Source organism: Pleurodeles waltl, chromosome 4_2 (assembly GCF_031143425.1).
Source record: "Pleurodeles waltl isolate 20211129_DDA chromosome 4_2, aPleWal1.hap1.20221129, whole genome shotgun sequence".
In the NCBI taxonomy this organism is placed as follows: domain Eukaryota; kingdom Metazoa; phylum Chordata; class Amphibia; order Caudata; family Salamandridae; genus Pleurodeles; species Pleurodeles waltl.
The window spans coordinates 839,487,457-839,511,782 of NC_090443.1; the positions used below are offsets into that span (position 1 = coordinate 839,487,457).

The 24,326-nt window shown below is 43.5% G+C and overlaps 1 protein-coding gene across 2 annotated transcripts in view; it reads left to right on the forward strand.

The window, feature by feature from the left end:
• Positions 1-23,288, forward strand: part of MYSM1 (Myb like, SWIRM and MPN domains 1) — a 328,895-nt gene extending 305,607 nt beyond the window's left edge. For both annotated transcript variants that reach the window (XM_069232570.1, XM_069232571.1), the window contains exons 19-20: positions 5,834-5,891; positions 22,502-23,288. In XM_069232570.1, the coding sequence (XP_069088671.1) occupies positions 5,834-5,891; positions 22,502-22,639 (196 nt within the window). In that variant the 3' untranslated portion in view covers positions 22,640-23,288. The remainder of the gene's footprint in view (positions 1-5,833; positions 5,892-22,501) is intronic.
• The last annotated feature ends 1,038 nt before the right edge of the window (positions 23,289-24,326 follow it).

Genomic DNA, 24,326 nt, shown 5'->3' on the forward strand with positions numbered 1-24,326 from the left:
ATTTTGTCTTACCTTTGTTTGGAATGAGACACCGAGCATAGGAAATCTTGTTGAAGCTAAAGCGGTCTTGGACCTAGAAATCCTGCAGAGCAACTATGCCCTGGCCTATCTCCCAGGGACCTCTTTTCCTTCCTCGGTGGGTGTGAAGCGCTCCAAGAGACTGAAAGCGAAGGGTTTGGCCAATCCAACAGCAGTGGAGAGCCGCAAAGAATGGGCGTCTCTCCTTCATTAGCTCCAGACTCAGGAAGGTGTGTCGTATCCAGAACAAGGCTGACAGATGCAACACCTGCAGACCTACCCTTCTCTGCCTCCCCGCGTCAAGCCCAAGATCAACTGTCCTCCAGTAACTGTGGACGCAACCCTCAGACCCCCTCTCAACCCCTACTCACATTATGTCTTGCGACCCCGGGATGGGATCACCACAGTTATGTTATCTGTTGTTGTTGTCTCATTTATCTTTTTCGCCCCCAACTTTTTCTTTTCCTTTTCCTACCTGCCTTTACACACACCTCAGCACCTGCATATAGCAGACTTGCGTGTCCTTCCTCATCTACCAAAAAACCCACTCAGTTAGATTGGCTCTATAAACTTTGGCTCAATAAACTTTGGGACCTCTTAGGTATGGAAAAGTTCATGACTATAGACATAACTCCTGGGGCCCTTGTATAAGGTTCCTTTCCCAGGAGCTCAGGGAACTCACTTGTCCTGTATACTTACGTACACTCCATCTCACATCTGCAGACCATGAGTCAGACTGAATTTCCCACATAGAGGGCTCTACCTATAACTACAACATTATGCAAGGCACGCGCGAGGGTGGGAGCTACTGTGACCAGGTAGGCCTACAGTCCCTTCTCCTTACACCCCTCTTTTCCCCTGTTATCTTTTTTCCTCACCCCTTATATGCATCTTACTGCTCCTCACTGGACAATGGATGTAGATGAATTGTTTTGTGTTGATGTTCAGCAAATGAAATCCCAGTAAACAGATTTAAACCTAAAGTAAGAAAATGCCAACTTTCTAAAAGTGGCATTTTCAGAATTACAATTTAAAATCTGACTTCACCCTAAGTCTGAATTTTTAATTGTGATTCCAGAGACACCAAACTTGGGGGGCCCCATCTCTTCCCATCAGAAAATTACACTTATGAAATGTAATAAGGCAATCCCAATGTTATCCTGTGGGATAGATAGACCCTGCAGTAGTGAGAAACCACTTTAAGAGGTTTTCACTGCTTGGGCATGTATAACTTAAAAGTACATGTCTAACTTTTTAAATGCACTGCACCCCTAGGGGCTGTCAAAAGGCCTACCTCAGCGGTGACTTATATGAATTAAAAAAGAAGGTTTGGGGCTAGCAAGAGGGTTATCTTGCCAGGTCAACATGGCATTTTTTTAAACTGCACACCCAATCTCTGGAATGGCTGGCCTGAGTCATGTTTAAAGGGCTACTGAAGTGAGGGGCACGATGAGTGATGCAGACCCACCAGTAGCATTTAATGTACAGGCCCTGGGCACAGGTAGTGCAATTTACTAGGGACTTATAAGTAAATTAAATATGCCAATTGTGGTTAAGCCAATGTTACCATGCTTTAAGCAGAGAGTGCATGCACTTTAGCACTGGTTAGCAGTGGTAAAGTGCCCAGAGTCCTAAAGCTAGCAGAAACTAGGTCAGCGAAACAGGAGGTCAGATGGCTAAAAGTTAGGGGAAACCACACCAAGGATGCCAGGTCTAACAAGGACAAAGACTGCAGTTGTGTCAGTGATCCACACAAATAGAACATCATTCACATGATAATGCAGGTAGTTTTATAAACCTGGTGGTGGGTGAATACATGTGGTGTGGTAATCAGGTATGCAGTTTCTGTGCCTAGACATTTCTGATACACAGAGGGCCATATGTACAAAGCATTTTTGTAGTCATCCAGATTCGCAGAATCGGATTTTTTTATGATCGTAAAAATGCTTTTTCATATCTACAAAGCACAAACTGTGATTTGGTAACATGTTACTAAGTCACAATTTGTGTTTAACGATTCAGTATTTGGAAGGAATGAGTTTAGGGTGTCCCTTGCAAGTACAAAATCACAGTAGTATGCATGAATGTTTTGCAACCGAATTACAGTTGCAAAACATTAATTTTTTACTGACATCTCAGATGGGGCAGTAACCATTCGCATATTCGGAAGGAGTCCCAAAGCGATCCCATCTTGTTTGTGAACTTTGAAACAAATATTGTTTAGTAGCAGGCAGTGGTCCCATGTACCACTGCCTACCCTTAAAAAATGAAACTTTAATGTTTCATTTTAATTTTTGAAACATATTTTTCTTTGAGGCAAAAAGCTGTATTTGAAATAAAGTAGATTGTGTTATTAAAAAGCAATCACAGATTTGGTGGTCTGCTGACCCCAGCAGGTCACCATGTCTGTGATGGCTGCAATTCCTAGTGGGTAGCAACTTGGGACCTACTTTTGTATATTAGGAATTGTGATTATCTAATTGAGATTCTGTAAGCATCACAATTAAGAAATCTCAGTCCTTATATTTTGTACATGTGGCCCAGAGTTCAGTAATTTCAGGGTGAGAGAATTTCCACAGATTGTGAGCTACAGTCTCTGCAATGGGGTATGAACACAGGAATCTGTTTCTGTATCCATTCCTGCATGTTTACCTCACATTCCCGCCTGTTTACCTTGAACACATTGGCATCCAGCTAGCATGTTTCGGTGAGTGAGGGTCTTGTGTAAGCTGGTATGAGTGGTTGCAGAGAAGGAAGGTAAGCTTGTGGGGGCCCTGGGGGGGGGGGGTCATTGCTGTAAGTGTACAAGTGAGGGGCAAGCACCAGTTAGTGTCATTGTGTGCATTTTGAGTGAATGCAATAGTGCATTAGTGTTAGTGAGTAGATGAGTGAGTGTCATGGATGAGTTGCTTAAAGTGTGTGCTTAGTGAAACACTGAGTTATGGCTGAGTGTTCATGTGCGTACACAAGTAAGGGTCTTGGTGAGCTGCTATGATTGGGTTCTTTGTGAGCCGTTGATTGAGTGTTTGAGGGTCTTGGGTGAGGTGGTATAATGTTTCCTTTTGAGACAACTGAGTGAGAGTCCTGAGGAGTTAGAATGAGTGAGTCGATGTGAGCGGGTACTCTGAGAAATTGTAAGTCCATACATAAGTTGATAAGCGTGAGTCATTGTGGCTCAGAGCAGTGTCTGTGAAAACACCATATGTTGGACCTGGCCCTTTTACAGGGTCATTCCCCAGACTTTTTGCTTTTTGCCTCCTTATTTTTCTGACCTTTGTTGGCCGACGTTTTGACTCTGAGCACTTTTTCACTGCTGACCAGTGCTAAAGTGCATGTGCTCTCCCTTACAAAACTGGTATGATTGGATTATACCTAATTGGCATATTTAATTTACCTATAAGTCCCTTGTAAAGTGGTATCCCTATACCCAGGGCCTGTAAACTAAATGCTACTAGTGGGCCTGCAGCGCTGCTTGCGCCCCCCACTAAAGTAGCCTGTCAACCCTATCTAAGGCCTGCCAGCGCAGAGCCTGTGTGAGCAGTTTTCTGCCACAGGGACCTGGCATCTAAATTTACTTGCCAGGCCCAGAACTCCACTTTTACTACATGTAAGTCACCCCTAAGGTACGCCTTAGCTAGCCCTATGGGCAGGGTTCCATGTATGTAGAAGGCAGAACATGTGCCATCTTGCGTGGCCTGTCCTGGTAGTGACAAACAGTCTAACTTGGTGTCTCACAATTCCCACAATTTAGACATCTTTTGGACATTCTTGGGACTCCAGAAACCCTACCCGGAACTGGACACAGGACGCTGTTGAGAGGACTCACCAGGACCAACCTTGGACTGCTGCTGATGTGCTGACCTGTGACCTGCCTGGTCACTAGGAGGAACTGCCACTGACTGCAACCCTTGTGCTGGCCTGTAGCTGGGCCCCCAGCCCTGTACTTCTTTTTGGTTCTCATTTGTCTCCAGGAGGCAGGGTACCGTGGCCCCTGACCCCTGCACAAGGGGTGCTGCCTCGAGGTATCCTTAGCGCTGAGAGAGCGCTCTTCTGTGCCCCTGTGCGCTTCGAGGCACCTTTTCCTGCTGGAATCACCGCCGCAGCCCGGGCTTATAAAAGTGCCCTCACGCTTTGATAAGCGCTCCTCTGCTGAACCTTCACCGGCGCAGCCGGGGCCAAAGCACGAGGCTTTTGCGCTTTGAAAATCGCTTTGTGAGTGCTACGATATCACCGCCGCAAACCCGGGCCCCCTTTCAAACCTAAAATCCGAGTGCGTCGGAGACGCGCTACAGTAAGTGCCCCCAGGGCACCAGGAAAAGAAGACCGGGAGCAAGCGCGCTCCCACAGTGTCCCTGGGTCGATGCGCGCTTCTTGACGCGCCCCCAGGGCACTTGCAGGCACCATCCTCGGTGCCGGCTCCTCGCGCAAGCCCAGGTCAGGCTGGGAAGCAGATCAGGGACCAAATCGGGTGCGGCCGCTGTTTGAAGCAGGAAGGAAGCCTCATCGGAGGCCCCTGCTTCCCTTCTCCCTCTTTGGCAGCCGCACCGTGGACGAGGGCGGCTGCCTACCAGTAAGCAGGACACGGGTGGAAAGGGAGTTCCCTTCCCCCCAGTCCCTGCCGTAGGGGCGCGTTCGCCCGAACTACCTGATTCTTCGTGTCTTTTGTGCCCCCCCACACACCCTCCCCTTTTGGGAGAGGGCTGTTAGAGCCCGGGGGGCGCCCCAAGGATCGCGGGTCCCAGGAGGGGCCCGTTTCCACACCGCAGAGAGTGCGCTGTTCGCCCCTCTCTACCCAGGAGCACCACGTTTCCCCCATTTCGCGCATAGGAGCGCCGGGGGCCCCTTGTTCCTCTTTTAGGCACTGGGAGTGCCTCTTCTTCAGGAAACCAGGTACTTTTTTTTTTTAGGGAAATAGTGGCTCAGTGAGCCAAGTATGGACCTAGGGAAATTATATGTTTTACCTGCTTTTCCTCCTAATACACATATGTGCTAATGTTCCTTTTATGGGCATGATTTGCTGATATGTATTTTCTATGACTTATGATATGCTTTCTAATGTTCCTTCTATGGGTATTTATGAGGTATTCATGACAAGTGCCTAGAACTCTTACTGTAATTCCTGACTACTGCTAAATTGCAGAATCCTGAGTACTTACGTGTTCTAATGTGACAACTGCATATTCTTGCAGAGTATTAGTAACGTGTAGCATTCTGACAACTGCTAAGGTAGCAGGGTATTACTTACGTGTAATGTTGGTCTAATTATGTTTTGTGCAATGCAGATTATTTTTACATAGCTCAGTGTTGTGTTTACTTTGTGGTGTACATTTTGCGTCACGTGTGTTGTGTGTGTTGTGCAAACGCTTTACCCATTGCCTCCGGGATAGGCCTGACTGCTCGTGCCAAGCTACCAAGGCGGTGAGCAGGGGTTATCTTGGACGTGTAACTCCCTTGCCCTGACTAGGTTCTGCCTGGCTGAGGTGTATACTCTAGCCAACCAGAAACCCCATTTCTAACACCATACATATTCTTACATATAGCAGGAGCAATGCAGTTGTTTATTGTGCTAGTTATACATAGTGATAGTGAAATAGAGTAGGTATCACATACATCCTTCATTTGATAAATTCTCAGCTTACAATTGAAAAGGCCAGTAAGACCTGTTGACTGTTAATGTTGATACTGCTTTACGTTGTTTTTTCAGAGGTACTTTCTCTGGTATTTGTATAATTTCTATGCTGGTAATGACAAATATCACTTTGCAAATTTAATTTAATATGTGTTTTCCCTTTTTCTTTTGTCATTTTTCATGTAGCCGCGTTCCAATTAATAAAATCTTTCGACGGGATTCTGGCCTGAACTGCTTACAGAAAGTAAGTATGTAGGAAATATTTTAAATAAAATACAAAAAAATGTAGATCTCAGATGTTCCATTTTTGTAAAACCACAGCCAGTGGATTTGAACTTCAGCCGACACATGTTTGGAACATCTGAGATCTACATTTTTTCTATGGAATGAAATGTGATAGTTTTTGTTTAAATGTCTTTTATATTGTTTGTTTCATTTATTTGTATTGGATTGTATATTTATAAATATGTATATCTATAAATAAATTATGATATGTATATATCATTATTGTGGTTACCAATCAATTAGGGTAACAAACACCCAGATATTCATGCTATTAATTTCTTATTATATTTCCTCATATATCTATATACGATATCAAATGACATGATTTTATTACTCATCTCCTACAGTCACATCCTAATCTGTAATCCAGCGTCCCCATATACAGTAAAGTACTAGGTATCCTTAAATCAATCAACATGAAAGCTCCTTCCCACCATCTGAAGTACAGATCAATGCTCCATCACACCATCTGAAGTGAACATCTAAGCTCAGTCACACTGTCTTAAGTCTACATCAAAGTTCCATCACACCATCTGAAGTCGACATCTAGGCTTAGTCACACCATCTGAATTCTACATCAGTGCTCCATCACACCATCTGAAGTCTACATCAAAGCTCTATCCCACCATCTGAGGTCCAGATCAACACTGCATCATACCATCTGAAGTTCAGATCAGCGCACCATCACGCCATCTGAAGTCCATATCAATGCTTCATCACACCATCTGAAGTCAGCATCAACAATCCATCGCATCATCTGAAGTCCACATCAATCAATCAAGTGTTATTTGTATAGCAAGGCTTGTCACCCAAGTGGGTATCCAGACGCTTGCTGCAGGTGTTTATTCGAAAAGCCAGGTTTTCAGTCCCTTTCTGAAGTGGGGCAGCGAGGGTGCTGTGTGGAGGTGAAGGGTGAGGAGGTGGGAGAAGGAGGACCCTCTGGCAAGGCAGCAACATATGCGTGGTATCTTTGTGAGAGAGATTTGTGCCGAGCAGGGTTTCCTGGTGGGTTAGTGGAGGTGAAGGCAGTGGTTCAGGTAGGTGGGTCCTTGGTTATGGAGGGCTTTGTAGGCATGGTGGTCAGGAGCTTCAAGTGGCATCTTTTTTGGATCAGGAGCTAATGGAGGTCCTTCAGGTGCTGGGTGATGTCCATTCTCTTGGGAAGGTTGAGGAGCAGTCTGGCTGCTGCGTTCCCGATCGTCTGGCGTGTGCATGACTTCGGAGGTGGTACCTGTATGTAGTTCATTGCCGAAGTCCAGATCCAGTAGGGCCTGCATCACTGTCTTCCTCCTGCCAAGGGGAGCCACTTAAAGATCTTGCGGAATGTGTAGAAGCAGGCTGAGGAAACAACATTGACATGGTGGGTACGTTCTTCATTCAGTTGTGGAAGTTGGTCTTTGTCTTGGTGGGATCTGCGATGTCATGCGATCTCACGTCAGCGAGTGGTGTCATGTAAACTTTGAAGAGTGCATAAACGCTAGATCATACCATCTAAAGTCTACATCAGTGCTCCATCTTGTGCCTCTTTAATTAACTGCCAGACACTGCCTGCCCCTTTATCTCACTCTTGCAGGTTCCTGCTTTCTTCGTCCATGACAGTTTTGGCGTCTTTCTCTTCCTCCGTCTTTCAGATCTGTGCTTTTTCCTGCTCCGATGTGGAAAATAAGTGCCTGTCCCCCATAAATGTGCCAGTGCTCCCACCGGCTCAAATTAGGCACTACCACCATTATTGAAACGGACTCGGCTACTGTTATTTCAGGGAACGCCCATTAAGGCAGCTTTACTCAATGTATGATTGTCCCCAAGCACAAAAATGAAATACATCTTCTCCTACAGGTTATGCATACAGACATTATATGCAGGACTGAGACATTGCTGCAGGAGGTATCTGGCTAGATATTTCAGAGGTACTTCTTAAGGGCAAAATTTTGATACACTCTGGTAGAATGGATCGTGCGAGAGATAGAAACTGTGGCTTAAATTCAAATTTCAGACCTGTCAACCAGTGATATTCTGCTGAATTCTGCTGCACTGAGGATGAGGAGACTCCAGACATAGCAGGCAGAGAGGAAATTGCTACCATCCTACTCTTCTGACTCACTCTAGGCCTGTTAAACTCAGCTCAGGATGTTTATCAGGCTCCAACTTCCTGTTACGAGGAATTGATCTGCACATCTGCTAATTCCACCAGAGCAATGTTCAGGGTTGTCTGAGATCTCACCAACCCAGTCAGCATGCCCTGCACCATTTCATCCTATTAGGAGCTGCGTGACAGACTCGCATCTTTCCTTACAGGTAAGATCCATTTTATCTCATTTCTGATATTAGAAGTGACTTGTGTCATCATAAACAGAAGATAGACAATCAATCTACCACCCAACAAAACATAGTAATGGAAGCTATCCATCTTATTGAATATTTTCAAGCCTCCAAGCTTCTCTCCTCATTCAGATCCAAATCCCCTGGTGACATCTTTCCTGTTAAAGTCTTGCAACCTCCTGTCCCTTGATTATCCCAACTCCATTTTCACATCTTTCTCCATAGGGTATGCCCCCACTTGTTCAGATAAGAGCGTTGTCAAGCTATTGTTAACTAAAAACAAGTCCAGATTCTTGAATAGAGAGCTATTAAATAATGATCTCTCTGCTCCATATCGTTGCTGAACAAGAGGAAAAATATCTGACACGTTGGCTAATTTTTTAGAGGATTATACACCATAGGTGAGATTTTGCTTAGGTATGGGCACTGGCATGGCCCTCGTTTCAGTATGAGTTGATTGTATTGGGCGAATCAACACTGTCCTGGTTCTCATCGTTTCTAACAGGACGCACCCAATCTGTGACCTTTCCATCTTTCTGTCTAAGCCCTCCCCTGTTTTGTGAAGAGTCCCACAGTGATCACCTCTGTCAACAGTCTTATTTAACATTTATATGAGGTTATTTAGTGATGTCATCAGATCCTTTGTCCTGGACTTTAAATCCTACACCAGTGGTTCTTAACCTTTTGACTTCTGTGGTCCCCCAATGAATCCATAGTGGAATCCCAGGACCCTCACTGAATCATTGTTAGAAGCCAGAGTCCCCCCACCCCAGCCTAAGCAGTTTTTATGATTGTAAAACAGTTGCAGACCCCCTGAGTAGACTTCATAGATCCCCAGGAGTCCCCAGACCACAGGCTAAGAATCCCTGTCCTGCACTTATTGTACCCAGCTTGTCCTAAGGCTTGACCATCCTTCAGAAGAGATCCAGAATACTCACAATCTTGTCTGCTATCCATCCAAACTTAGATGATTATCAGTATGTTAAAACTTAATACAGACTATTTGGAGGTGCTGATCCGTGGCCTAAACAGTTTAGGTAATGCCAGATTCTGCCCCAGTCGGTTGGGTGCTCCAACCTACCTCGTTACCCTGGGTAAGAACTCTTCCTGGAAAATCATTTCATTCAATAGCCACTGCTTGTTTCGTCCAACGAGGACGTCTGTGAATGATGTTCTTTCATCCTTCAAAAGATGAGAGCCATTTTGCTCATTGCAGCCATTCTGTGTATATTTGCCTGCTGTGTAGGTCTTATAACACCCTAAGTTCAGCTTCTTCAATACATGCTGCGCAGATTTGATCATGATACTGAAGCCCACCGCAATCAGCATTATTTTCCAGTGGTGCAGATAATAGAGTTTAAATTGGTCTGTCACTGGTCAAGCTTTGAATTGCACTAGTGCTCCCACTCCCCAGGCCAGAATTCAACTGTATGCCCTTCTTCGCCCTTCACTTGGCCTCTTATGTTAGATGTTTAGTTATGTTTACTAGGCAAACCCGCTGTGAGGCAGCGTCTTCTCCTAAAGCCAAACCTAATTGCCACTAGTTCTTCAATGTGTTTAAAATCTTGCACGTGAAGCCTGACATTTTTGCTAACATTTTCTTCTTTTTTACTCAGCCATACATTTAAGTGCTAGCTCCAAGACGCTTCTGGCCGTACGTTTAGTTAAAAGTATATAATTCATCTGTTCATTCTGTCATCACATTGGTCTGCACTTTGATAGTCTCGACCAGTTTATAGAAATCAAACAAAAGACTCTAATGTTGAATCCTGTTCTTAGGCATATTTGAAATGAAGTAGAGCTTTGCTAGAATATGTGCATAACCCTTTGAACTTGGATGTCGGAAAATGACTTAAAGATGTCTGGGTTATCATCAAGGGAACTTTCGTCTGTGTGTGGCAATTGTGATAAATTATTAAAAAATTTTTACTGATGGCACTCCGAATTTTTACGATCAATACGTAACCTCTCCTTAGATTTGACAGCCACGCTATGTTATACCAGATTACCACCTTCAGCACTTGCCAAGCCTTTTCAGGGCAGGGGACATCTAGTTTATGGAGATGATATCTAATATGAAACACCTAGGTTTGCTTTCTTTGAGAGCCAGGGTCAGCTTTAATCTGTTTTGTATTACATTTCCTTGACTCCATTGAATGACCTCAACATATTTACAAATATTTCTAGCTGCCTTACCAGGAATGTGAGTAGTGGTGACAAATTGTCTATCCCGGCTTCCAGATTGTGGAAAGATCTCCCGTTGGAGATACACCAGGGCTCGAATTACGATGAGGCGTCCTTTTTCTGTTTGCACCACCGCGCACCTTTAATCAGCTGCTTTGGATGCAAACAGGGAAAGTGTGACCTATTATGGTGAATTCGCTGCCCACATGGCAGCCGCGAACTTGCGCTGCCCTGGGGGCAGCACTTTCAAGTGAAATACTTCTAAGCTGCTCCATGTTTCACAGTGCAGGCAGCAACCCGCCTGCACTTTCAAGAGGGATTAGAGATCTTCTTGCAAGCAGGTGCAGTGAGTGGCTTCACCCGCCTATAAGGGGATGTCTTGGGTGGGGAGGCATGGCTCCCCCTTTCATCCATCAAGAATGCTGCTCTCAGGGGGCGCACTGTCACTGCACCCTCCGAGGGCATGTTTGCCTCTGCGCCTACTTCTGTAATATGCAGCGGGTGCAGAGGCTAGGTGATTCCCTAGTTTGCTTGGGCCACGTCCCCATGCAAATGAGGGAATGCCCTCTAGAGATAGCCCTGGTGTTACATGTGTCAGTATTACAAAAGGGGCTGCCCAAGCATCTGCAGCCCCCTCCATAATACCAAAGTGCCCCGTGGGCACACATGCCTGTTCGTCCCCCAGGGCACTTTTTGGAATACAGTCCCAGCTGTCTGACCTTGTCATTCCAATTTAAGACCCTGCTTTTGATAGGAGCATGCATTAGACATGGGTAATAATATTTGTTTAGCTATATATTTCCACCTATACACAAATGAGTTCTTGGAGTAGAGCATTCAAAATAAGAATCAACATATATTGTTGGCACTAGCCCATATGTTGAATATTATACATGTAGGGGGATTAGTCCTGCTTGATAAACTCCAGAATTCTTATTGTCACATCTGGCCAAGAACCCACCCGCGATCAGTACCTCAAATCTGTATTTGTATTGAGGACTTAGATGGAGTGAGCCAGACCAAACTCATTGAGCTGAATTCTGCCACAAAGTTGTGTATTCAGATTCTTGTTAATCTAAAAACATTTCCTCATCACCCAGGAGTATTTGGTTGATAAGAGTTTCTTGTTAGGTTTTAACTCTATGAATCTTCAGCTTTGTTCTAGTTATATTTGTAAATTTCCCATTTTTATATCTCTACAAGTTCTCAGTGGGTAAGGTGAGGGTCATTGAAGATGACAGAAACGGCGAGCTGTCTTTCAACACCTCACAAAGGATGATATTTACCCAGCCTGATATATTTTTTCATCATAGACACACAGTTTCTCCTCCTATTTAGTTGCTAGACATCTCTGTGGTATTACTGAGTCTTTGGATGCCAAGGTATCGTAGCATTAGTATTTCCCCCTACACACCATTTTAACTCCGCCTGGCTGTTCATTTTCACGTTAGTCCAAGGGAAAATCTTTAACGCATCCCATCAGAGATTCTGCTGCAACACTAACATTTTCCAGTTTACCTGGACCCCATTTCGATAGCTTTGGCCGTATGTAAACAGTGCCAGTCTAGTTTTATCGAGTAATGCGTTTCTGTTCCTGAAACAAAAGGTGAAGAGCATAACATGGTGACAAAACATCCTATACCAGAGGACGTTTTCTTGTAGGGGTATTTTACACACTACTTGTCCCTCGTTAAGATATTCTTGTGGCAGAACAGTAGAAGTGAGACAGTCTTTTAATCTCAAAGCAAGCCTTACTCATATTTGAAATTTATCAAAATACGTCAAAAGCAAAAATGCTGACTTCTCACAATTTCAGTGTTACCTCTCATTCATGCCCCAATATTTATTTTATCAATATGGGGGCATTTCAAAGATAGGCCATGTTGCATAGCCTTTAAAGGTGGAAATAAGAGGTGGACTCTCTAGTTTCCTCTTAAAGAATTCATTTGACAGGATAAGTGGCCCGGAAATACAAGGCATGCTGAAGCAGTTACCACGCCAGCATGTACTTTCTTTCAAGAAGACTGTACATTTCTACCTCATTTGGCTTACAAAAGCAATAGCTTTACTTCAGAGAAAGGCGTGGGGTACTGAGTGACCTGAAAGACTACAAAAACATAAATACTGTATTGCGAAAAAAACGTCACACACAACTGGAAAATAATTATTTCTTTAGCAGCTGAACCTATTTTTAGCTCACTGGAGTAAGGAATAGCCTCGAAAACAAAACCTTTGTAGCTAAAATATTGTAAAAGACAAACACAAGGTTTGTGGATATTTTAATCACCAAATTAGCCTCAGTTGTTACTGTGCTTAGACTAGATCATCGGAGAGATATTACTGATTGGACCATCCAGTGACTTGTATGTAATATAATTGCCTTGTCATGTGCAAGCTGTAACCCACACAAGGTGAACCTTCTTAGGGCCATAGAACCCTTTTTCCCAAAACGCTGTCCCTGCCAAACAGATATTTTATTTTAAGGCCTGAGAATATTTCACAGCAGCCGGTGCCTACTGCCTTCCCAGGTTACTAGGGGTTGCATGATCCACTCTGCCTAACAGCGATGTTGGAAGTTCATGAAGGCACCATTTGATTTCACCACTTAAATAAGTATTTAAATAAGTTAAATATGTTTAAACTCTCTCCTGGAGAGCCAGGGATAGAGGAAATTCAAAGGACAGATGATGTTCGAAAATTCAAAGAATGAAATCCGAGGAGTACTCTCCAAGGGTGAGAGATGTACCTGTGCCATGCTCCTTAGCAGACATTATTGAAAAAATACACGGATCGCATTTGTCCAATAAGGGCTTCTCAAGGAACCCCAATAACGCTGTCCATAAATTAGAATCAGTCTGATTTCGTCTTGTCATCTAGGGTTTCATTGATCATATTCACGACCATGATAAATAACCAGTTGATGGAAAAAAAGCCGGTGAGTCAGAGTTAAAAAAACACAGCCGTTTAGACATTATTAAGAAAGTTTCCTCCCTGCTGAAGAAGAGTTGATGCGTGACATTGTGGTTATATAGGGCACCCTTGTTTCCCAGGATGAAAACCCACACTGCAGCTTTTATCGGAGAAATAGAAAGAAAATAAAGAGAAAGCTGAAAAAAGAGATGCACTGGGAAAATCATGTTTATCCGAAAGTGCAAGTCTATCCACCTTCTTTGAATCCAACTCCCCTTGCATGTGCTGAACAACGCACATGCGTGGTTAAGGCAGAGAAAAAGGGAGAGTGCATCGGGAGAGGATGCGGTCAGGTAAGTGGGGCTGGGGCAGGGTTGGGGGTAGGTTTTAGAGGTGGGGGAGTTAGATTTTTTTTTTTTAAGGGGCGGGTATGGGAGGGTTGTGGTAATTTTGTTTTTAGGGGCAGGGTGGAGTAGTTTTATTTTTGGGGGTGGGGTAGGTTTTAGGGCTCAGGGTGGGTGGGGGTTACTGGGGTAGTTGTTTTTAGGGGCGGGGGTCAGATAGTTTTTTTTTTTAGGGCAGGGTTGGTGTAGTTTGATTTTTAGGGTGGGGCTGGGGGCGGGGTAGTTTTGTATTTAGGGGTGGGGTGAGGGGTCGGGGTAATTTTGTTTTTAGGGGCTGGGTGGTGTAGTTTTATTTTTGGGGGTGGGGTTCTGTTGTTTTCAGGACGGGTGGGGGTCGGGAAGGTTCTAGGGCTTAGGGTGGGTGGGGGGTATCGGGGTAGTTTTCTTTTTAGGGGTGGGATGGCAGGGGTTGGGGTAGCTTTGTTTGCGGGGTGGGTGGGGTCGGGGTAGTTTTGTTTTTAGGGGTAGTGGTCAGGGTAGTTTTGTTTTTGAGGGAAGGGGTGGGGGGTCGGTGTAGGTTTTTTTGGGGTGGGATGGGGGCTCAGTGTAGTTTTGGTTTTAGTGCGGGTGGCATGCGGTTGTTTTTAGGGCGGGTGGTTGGTCGGGGAAGGTTTTATGGCTCAGGGTGGGTGGGGGGTGTTGGGGTACTTTTGTTTTTAGTGGCGGGGTAGGAGGGTCAGGTAGTGTTTTTAGGGCGGGGTAGTTATGTGTTTAGGGCGGGATGGCATGCTACAACCACACATGCCGTTCCACACATGCCTTTACTAGGCATGCCTTTGCAACGAAAAATTGTTGTAAAGGCATGCGTGGTAAAGGCATTCGTGGTAACAACGCAGTCGTTGTTCTAACCGCATTGTTCAGGCATGCGTGGTTGGCGCATGCATTGTTCCATCATACAACCCCTGTGGGACCTTAAATTTCTGAATAAATTATTGGCAAAACAAATCTATTGAATAGTGACTCTCCAGACAATCCTAGCCCCAATACCGAATGTCAATTTTAGGTCACAATAGACATAGAAGATACTTGGTTCCGCGTTCCTGTAGGCCTATGCACAGATTGTAATATTGTATTGTAATAGTATTTATATAGCGCTTACTACCGCTGACGAGGCATCAAAGCGCTTTACGACGAGTAGCATGCTACTCCGGGACCCAAAAGAAGTTAGTGGTTGATTAGTATAGCGAAATATGAGTCCAGTTTTAGTATTATTATGAGTTAATTTGAGCCGCGGATATGTGAGTTTGTTGGACTGACTTGAGTAATGGAGGGGTGGAGGAGGGAAGAATCCAGAAGTGTTAATTGAGAGTTTCTGGAAATAGGATTTAGGCTTGGGATGAGTAAAAGGGGGATGGAGGAGGGAAGAGTCTGTTGAAAGGATTAGGGAGATCATAGTAGCAGGGTGAGATAAATGAGGGACAATTTAGTAGGGTTGTTTGGGAGATCATGCTAGTAAAGTGAGGTTTGGGGGAGTTAGATATGGAAGAGGAGGGAAGAGCTTAGGCAGGATTATTTAGGAGATGAAAGGAGTAGAATGGATTTAGGATGAGTCAGAGTGGGAATGGAGGATAGATTGATAGAGACATGACATATGGTGATGGGTAGACAAAGTGTGATATAAAATTAGAGCAGGGTTTCATAGGTATCTAATATAACAACTTATCTAGGAGCTATGCAATGACCTATGAACATGTTAAGCATAGAATAACATATATATATATATGTCCTATGACATGTGTAGCTGCAGATACACATGCTATGCATATCCCTTCCGACATCTAGTGTTGGGCTCGGAGTTGTTTTTCTTCGAAGAAGTCTTTTCGGAGTCACGGGATCGAGTGACTCCACCTCTCGGTTCCATTGCTCATTGGCATCGACTCTATTGTAAGAATGTTTTCTTTCCGCCATCGGGTTCGGATGTGTTTCCTTTCACTCTGAGATTTCGATTTGGAAAACCTTAGAAAACCTTCTTATTCCTCGGTATTGTTTCAATCACATTCTCCATCTAGCATCGAACCTGTAGTACTGTCGGAACTTTCTTTTTCGCCCTTGGGCAATTCACAATCAAATTCATCTACTAGCACAATATATTCCAGGAATAGACAATCAGTTGGCAGATCTCCTAAGCAGAAATCACCAACAGACACGAATGGGAGATTCACTCACAAGTACTTCAAAAGTACTTTAAAAAATGGGGAACACCAGACATAGATGTATTCGCAACAAGCGAAAACGCAAAATGCCAAAACTTTGCATCCAGACACCACATCCCCTATCCAAGGGCAATGCTCTAAGGATCAATTGGTCAGGGATATTTGCTTACGTTTTTCCCCCTCTCCCACTTCTTCCATTTCTATTCAACAAATTATATCAAACGCCACTCAACATGATACTCATAGCACCAACATGGGCACACCAACCTCGGTACACAACACAATTAGACCTATCTGTAGTACCTCACTCCAAACTCCCAAACAGACCAGATTTGTTAACACAAAACAAAGGTCAAATCAGGCATCCAAAACCCATTGCTCTCAATCTAGCGATTTGGCTCCTGAAGTCATAGAATTTGGTTATTTAAATCTTCCATCAGAATGTATGGAAGTAATTAAAAGCACAAAAACCTACTAGTAGACAGTTCTACGCAAATAAGTGGAAAAGATTTGTCTACTATTGTCAGTCTAAAACCATAGATCCACTTACAACATCTATACAAAATATTGTATGCTATTTACTTCATTTACAGAAATAAAATGTGGCTTATTCATCCATTAAAATACACCTTACTGCAATATCTGCATACTTACAAACTATTCAACATACTTATCTATTCAGAGTTCCAGTTATAACACCTTCATGGAAGGATTGAAACACATCATTCCACCCAGAACACCACCTGTTCCATCATGGAATTTAAATATTGTATTTACCAGACTCATGGGACCACCTTTTGAACCCATGCATTCTTGCCAAATTCAATTTTTAACATGAAAGGTCGCCTTCCTTGTGGCTGTTACTTCTTTAAGAAGAGTTAGTGAAATACAAGCATTCACTCTTGAAGAACCTTTTTCCAAGTGCACAAACATAAGGTTGTACTAAGAACAAATCCCAAATTTCTACCAAAAGTAGTATCTCCTTTTCACATCAAACAGTGGAATTGCCAGTCTTCTTTCCAGAGCCAGATTCTGTGGCAGAAAGAGCTCTTCATACACTAGATCTTAAAAGAGCTCTTATGTACTACATAGACAGAACTAAAGATTTTTGGAAAACAAAGCAACTTTTTGTTACTTTCCAACAACCACATACAGGCAATCCTATATCAAAACAAGGTTTATTAAGATGGATTGTTAGATGTATACAAACATGTAATATCAAAGCAAAGAGACAACTTTCGATCACTCCTAAAGCACATTCTACAAGAAAGAAGGGTGCAACAATGGCTTTTTTTAGGAAACATACCAATGGTTGACATATGTAAAGCAGCTACATGGTCAACCCCTCATACATTTACAAAACACTACTGTGTTGATGTGTTCTCACAACAGCAAGCCACTGTAGGCCAAGCTGTCTTAAATACTTTATTCCAAACAACTTCAGCTCCTACAGGCTAGCCACTGCTTTTTTGGGAGGACTAACTGCTTTGTAATCTATGCACAGCATGTGTATCTGCAGCTACACCTGCCATAGAACGGAAAATGTCACTTACCCAGTGTACATCTGTCCATGTCATGTAGTGCTGCAGATTCACATGCACCCTCCCTCCTCCCCGGAAGCCTGTAGTCGTTTAAGTTTCTATTATTTGTACATATGTATATACATTTACATTTGCATGGACATCTCTTTATATTTCTATACTCTATCACTCCTTTCTTCACCCTCTGCGGGAGAACAGACTAACAATAGAGTTGATGCCCATGCGCAATGGAACCGAGAGGAGTCGTCACTCGATCCCGTGACTCCGAAAAGACTTCTTAGAAGAAAAATAACTTGTAACACTCCAAGCCCAACATGATGTCGGAAGGGATATGCACAGCATGTAAATCAGCAGCACTACATGCTCCGAACAGATGTACACTGGGTAAGTGACATTTTCCATATATACACACACACACATACATACATACACACATGAATACACACACATATGCACACATATATGTACATACATATACATATTTAAACCATGAGTAAATATATATTAGTTAAACAGGTTTAAAGAGTATGTGTGTAGTTTATTGTTATGACATAGTAGCAATACATATTTTCTAAAGAACTATATATAACTAGAATATGTACACATAATCAGATAAAACATATTTATCAACATAGGCAGTCCATAGCTGTTTGAATATGGTGGTTATGAAGGTAAGAGACAACTCTTGAGTAGTTTTCTGAAGACAAGATAGTTATCTGTGGCTCGTATAGTTGGAGGTAATGAATTCCATAGTTTGGCTGCTTGAACGGAGAAGGATGTACCACCTATAGTCTTTTTCTTGTATGGTGGTGTTCTAAGGCGGGGTGCCAATCTTGAACAGAGGTTTCTTTGTTGAATGTATTTGGTTATTTTGTTTCTGATAAAAAGCGGTCCTGTTCCATGTATAGCTTTGTGGGTGATACAAAGCAGCTTGAAGGTGCATCTTCTGGCAACGGGTAACCACTGTAGTGCTCTCAAGGCAGGGGAGATGTGTGCTTGTGGCTTTACATGTAATAGTAGCCTGGCTGCGGAGTTCTGAATTCGTTGTAGTTTTTTCATAATAGATAGAGATTATCCATGGTAGAGGCCATTGGCATAATCCAGTTTGGATACTACAAGCGAGATAGTAGCTTGCACCTTGTGTGGAAATCCGAGGTGGGGGAAGATGCGTCTTAGAGTCTTCAAGGTGATGAAGCTTGTTCGTGCTAATTTGATAAATTATTGGTCTCCAAATTCATTTGATTAGAGCATTATCCATTTGAGGTTGAGCAGATGTATGCTTATTATACTGCTGCAGTAATGAACCAGGCATTTCTGATGGGTATGTCGGGTCGAGACACCTAGAGCCTGAGTTTTTGCAGACTGGGTAACAGATGAAAATACTCCCACCATACAACAGCTTCTCTGAAAGTAGCAGTTTGGTTTCTCTGATCATAGTGTGTAGGGATTTAGACAACCCTAATAAACACATCAAACCAGAGCATGATCTCTAGGAAAATAAGCATAAGATAGCAGCTCTTCAATGTCTGGGTAAAGCAAAAACATGTACATCTTTTAACATTTCTTCACCATCAGATCCTAGCAAGAAACGTCCTAAAACACACGTTGTAAACAACACAGACATGTACCACGCAATAGTAACAACACTTGCTGGAACAACGAGTCCCTATTTCTGTGCCTTAATCACGCATGTGCCAAACTTCGCATATGCATGGTGAAGGCACAGAAAAAGGCAGAAAGGAGTCTAGTGGATCAGGAGAGGACGCAGTGAGGGAAGTGGGGCTGGGGCAGGGTTGAGGGTAGTTTTTAGGGGTGGGGTAGTTCATTTTTTAGGGATGGGGAAGGTTTAAGGAAGGGTGGGAAGAGAGGAGGAAGGCTCTGGAGAGAACATGGTGAGGTAAGTGGAGTTGGATTTAGTGCTTTTCTGGGTAGTTTCTTTTTTTAGGGGTAAGGGTGGGGTGGTTGGGGTAGTTTTTGTTTAGGGTGGGTGGGTCATGGTAGTTTATTTTTTTGGGGCAAGGGTGGTAAGGTAATTTATTTTTTAGGGGTGGGGGAAGGTTTAGGAAGGGCTGGAGGAGAGAAGAGAAGGAATGATCGGTAGGAAGCAGTGAAATAAGTGGGGTTGGGGCAGGGTTTGGAGGGTAGTTATTAGCGGTGGGGGTGGATTTATGGATTTCAGGTAGTTTATTTGTTAGTGGTGGGAGTGGAGGGGGATAGTTTATTTTTTAGGGCTTAGGGTGGGTGGGGGGTCGGGGTAGTTTACTTATCAAGGGTGGTGTAAGGCTTTAGGGCTCAGGCCGGGTGGGGGGTGTAAGGGGTAGTTAGGTTTTTAGGGGTGGGGGGCTGGGGTCGTTTTTTTGTTTTTTTTAGGACTTTGAGTGTGTGGGGTCTTGGGGGAAGTTTAGTAATTAGGAGTGGGGGAAGGTGTTAGAACTCAGGGCGAGTGGGGTTGTCGGGGTAGTTTAGTTTTTAGGGGCACAGGTTGGGCAGTCGGGTTAGGTTTTTTTGTGTGTTTTTTTAGGGCTTTAGGTGGGTGGGGAGGTCAGGGTAGTTTAGGTTTTAGGGCTCTGGATGGGTGGTAGGTGTCTGGGTAGTTTATTAGGGGTGGGTAGTTTTGGACCTCAGGGCTGGTGGAGGGGGTTGGGGTACTTTTTGAGGTTAAGATGCATGTCGTTTCCTCATATGCCTTTACTGAGCATGCTTTTGCAATGAAATTCGTTGTAAAGGTATGCGTGCTAAAGGCATGCGTGAAAAGAATCGGTTGTGGTTCTGACCGCATTGTTAAGGCATGCGTGGTTTCAGCATGCGTGGTTCCCCTAGCGGGAAACGTCCTAGACAACACGTTGTAAACCGTAAAAATGCTTGCTGGAACAACGACTGCCTTTTTCTGTGCCTTAACCACGCATGTGCCAAACTAGGCATATGCATGGTTAAGGCACAGAAAAAGGCAGAGAGCAATCTAGTGGATCGGAAGAGGACACAGTGATGTAAGTGGAGCTGGGGCAGGGTTGGGGGCTAGTTTTTAGGGGTGGGGTGGATTGAGGGCTTGGAGTGGGATGGGCTATTTAAATAAAAAAAATTAAGGGGCGGGGTGGGGGCTTGGGGAATATAGCTTTTCAGCCTGTGGGTGGGGGGGACTGAGTAGTTTACTTTTTAGGGGCGGGGTGGGGGGTTCGGTATTTTTGTTTTTTTAGGGCTTAGGGTAGGGGTGGGGTAGTTTCTTTTTTAGGTTGGTGAAAGGTTTAAGGAAGGGGGGAGGAGAGGAGGAAGGATCAGGAGAGGACGCAGGGAGATAAGTGGGTTTGGATTTAGTGCTTAGGGTGGGTGGGGATGTTGGGGTAGTTTATTTTTTAGGGGTGGGGTGAGGGGGTTGGACTAGGTTTTTTTTAGGGGTTAGGGTGGGTAGGGGGTCGGGGTAGTTTATTTTTTAGGGGCGGGTAGTTTATTTTATTTGGATGGGGAAGGTTTAAGGAAGGGTGGGAGGAGGGAGGAGAGAAGAGGAGGAAGGATGGGGAAAGGACATGGTGAAGTAAGTGGGGTTGGAGCAGGGTTGGGGTAGTTTTTAGCTGTGGGGTGGATTTAGGGCTTAGGGTGGGTGGGGGGTTGGTGTCGTTTATTTGTAAGGGCCAGAGTGGAGGGGGTCTGGAAAGTTTATTGCTTAGGGTGGATGGGGGGTCGGGGTAGTTTACTTATTTTGGGTGGGGGAAGGTTTTAGGGCTAAGGGCGGGTGGGGGTGTCTGGGTAGTTTACTTATTAGGGGTGAGGGTAGTTTTGGACCTCAGGGCGGGTGGGGGGTTAGGGTACTTTTTTAGGTTAAGAGGGGGGGTTGTATGACTGAACTAAGCATACCGTTTCCACATATGCCTTTACTAAGCATGCTTTTACAATGAAATTAGTGGATGCGGGGTAAAAGCATGCGTGGAAAAGACGCGGTTGTGGTTCCTACAGCGTTCTAAAGGCATGCATGGTTCCAGCATGCGTGGTTTTGTCATACAACAGATCCTAGCTTATCTTATGCTATCTACTGTGAATCTGGCCTTGAGGTCATCCTTCCTTGAAGGTGCACTTGGAGGCATTGTATGATAAAGGAGACAACAAGGAGCTAACTTCAGTTTTTGGAGAGAATAATCAAATAATTCACCAGAGCATTATTTGGAACCTTCTCTTCGGTAAACAAAGGGGTTGCATCTTAAGAATTTAACGCAGTGATGTCAATTGTGATGCCTCCCTCTAAAGTTTGATCTAAAAGTAAGGTCATGTAAGGCTACAAATACTGTTAAAAGAAGGTCAAACAGACACACAGGCAATGTTCTAGCTATGTAAAGGAAGAATTGTTATAACTCTTCAAAGGCCAGACTGGTGTTCGGAACACATCCAGAGGTGCCTACAGAGTTTTATTTTGAGATGGTCTCCTTTCTGAGGTTTTTCCAAGAACATTCATCATCTACAGTATTGAGTGCCCTAAAATATTTAGAGAGCAAAAGAGATTGTTTATTACAGCATTTAATACTAGGGTCCATCAAAGGCATTCTCGGATGGATAACATCTTTAATTGCATTATAGCATTCAAATATTGGCAGACATGAATATAGCACAGTGATTCTACTTATAAAGGATTTGCAGATGTTGCATCCCTTCCAGCATCAAGGTGAGTTAACACCATATTCGTTCACAAGGACTATCCAGGACAGGAGAGAAGCCAGTGTGTGTCGGAACACTGTATAATACGGCCCTAGGTGTTCATCAGGATATAACTAGTAGAATTGTGAACTAATCTGTGAATGTAATCATACAAGTGTTACATACTGCTCAACAGATACCGTCTCGGTTTGTGCATGCAAATTGTCTTTTCTTCACAAAGCAGAAATTAATATCCTTGGTCTGAACCATCACCCATTTAAAAATAATTGTATTCATGAAGCCATATTGTTTCTAAGAAGAGTTTTAGAGATGTTCTGCACCAAGATGGCTTTCCTACCCATTGTTTTCACCTGAAATGTCCTTTAAAAATATGAATTAAGGTATGTTCTCTAAATGTTTTTGTTTTTTTATATATAGCTTTTGGCCTGCTTGCGAAAAACTCTGGACACTGTGACCAACTGCTTCATCGCTGAAGAATTCCTGACACAGATCGAGCATTTATTCCTTTCTCATTATAAAAGCGACGAGGAAGCAGCACTTTCCGAACACATTTGATAGTCATAGATAAACTATATCAAAGAGAATGATGACGCAGAGGCTTTTTAAATTTCTTTGCTTTTTCGAAATGACCCGGAATTTTCTGTTTGCTTGTACCCAGTGACAAATGGCCTTAAAGAAACTTGTGATGATGCTTTAATGCCACTCAAAGAAACGTCTTTTTTTACACCGTTTATTGCACATGTGGGTTTTATTTGTGGCTATTTTGTACATTATGAAATCAGCATCAATTATGACTTATAGTCTTCAGAAATATAGAACGTGAGCACAAATCAGTCAAATTTTGTATCACGCGAAGCACTGTATAAAATGTTACAATTTGTTTATAACTGTCTAATTTTCATGTGTGGTTCTTGAAGCTGGTCTTCCGCATGTTATAAAGGACATGGTTACGGAAACTGGGTTATGTTTAGGTATTGTTATTCTTTGCCTAGATATAAATATAAACTGGCCTATGCTAATTAGAATTTATAGCTCCTTTTCCTCGTCTATGTGAGAACCTAAATTCCTTACACTGCTGCTCTGTTTTTTTACTTTGTGTTTTTTTAGCTCTTTTAAGGCCATGGAAATGTAGAGAAATGCTAGTTTGTACTGTCAAAACAAGTGTGATGTGGCCAAAAATTAAAAAGTGTAATTTCGGTGTCCATATTGTTGTTTGGAAGCTTCTGTCTCATTAAACCAAATTCAAGAAGGAACTTAAGAGCTTTTTCCACAGAGTGTGCTATAAAAGCATACCATACCTACAGTAGTTGGTAAGTCGTCATTGCACATGATGAGGATGTGAGATCTCCTAACACCAACCAAGTGTCTGTTAATTTTATTTCTTGGTGAGTGGACCAGGAACTTTTAAATGCGAAGTAAAGGGAAAAGTGGGCTGGAGGGGAGTATGGTATTTGCAAATGAATGTTATAGGTTCTAGAACACACACAATGTTTTGAATATCTGCTGTAGCATTTACCTATGGATGCTGCCCCTGTTAATGTTTACAGCAATCTGTGCAAATAATTCCTAAAGTTTTCCGTTATCCACGTTGACAGTAAAACCCAAAGAACTGAGAAAAACATCACAAAAGATTTTAGTAAACAAAAAGAGCTTTTGTGCACTTTTGGAACCGGAATGTCCAGTGCATGGTAAATGGTTGGATACCCCTTCACTGAGTTGCCAACTGCGAATGAAACTGGTATCCTGATTTTTATTTTGGCCTTGGTGTCACACTAATCTAGCATGTGCGCAAAGCCCTAAGGTTATGCCTGACAGTGCATGGCCATGACCTGCCTTGTGGCATGAAGGAGTTCACCCGCGCGCTCCAATCTCTCATCTCCTGGTGCAGACTAAGCCCCACAATTTGTCTGGTTGGTGTTTGAAGTAGTCCAGGCTGTGCAGTGAATGAGGGTTGCACTTTCGTCCTTACAGCTTGACTCTTCTTTCACAGGAAAACCGTGGCAGTCACTCGCTCAGCACAAGGTTGACAGCATAGTCTCGGAGGGGCAGGTCTGCAGCAGTACCTGACTCTAGCGGTAATGCCACTCCTGGTTGGCTGAGGTCAGGCTAACAGTTGCAATTCTAACCTCCAGACCGAGTTGCTTATGGTGCTGACTGTAGAGGCAGTTGCGGCCTCCAAGCAGGACGCACCTCTTTGAGACTATCAACAAAAGTAATGATAACAATGAACTGAGCCACTCAC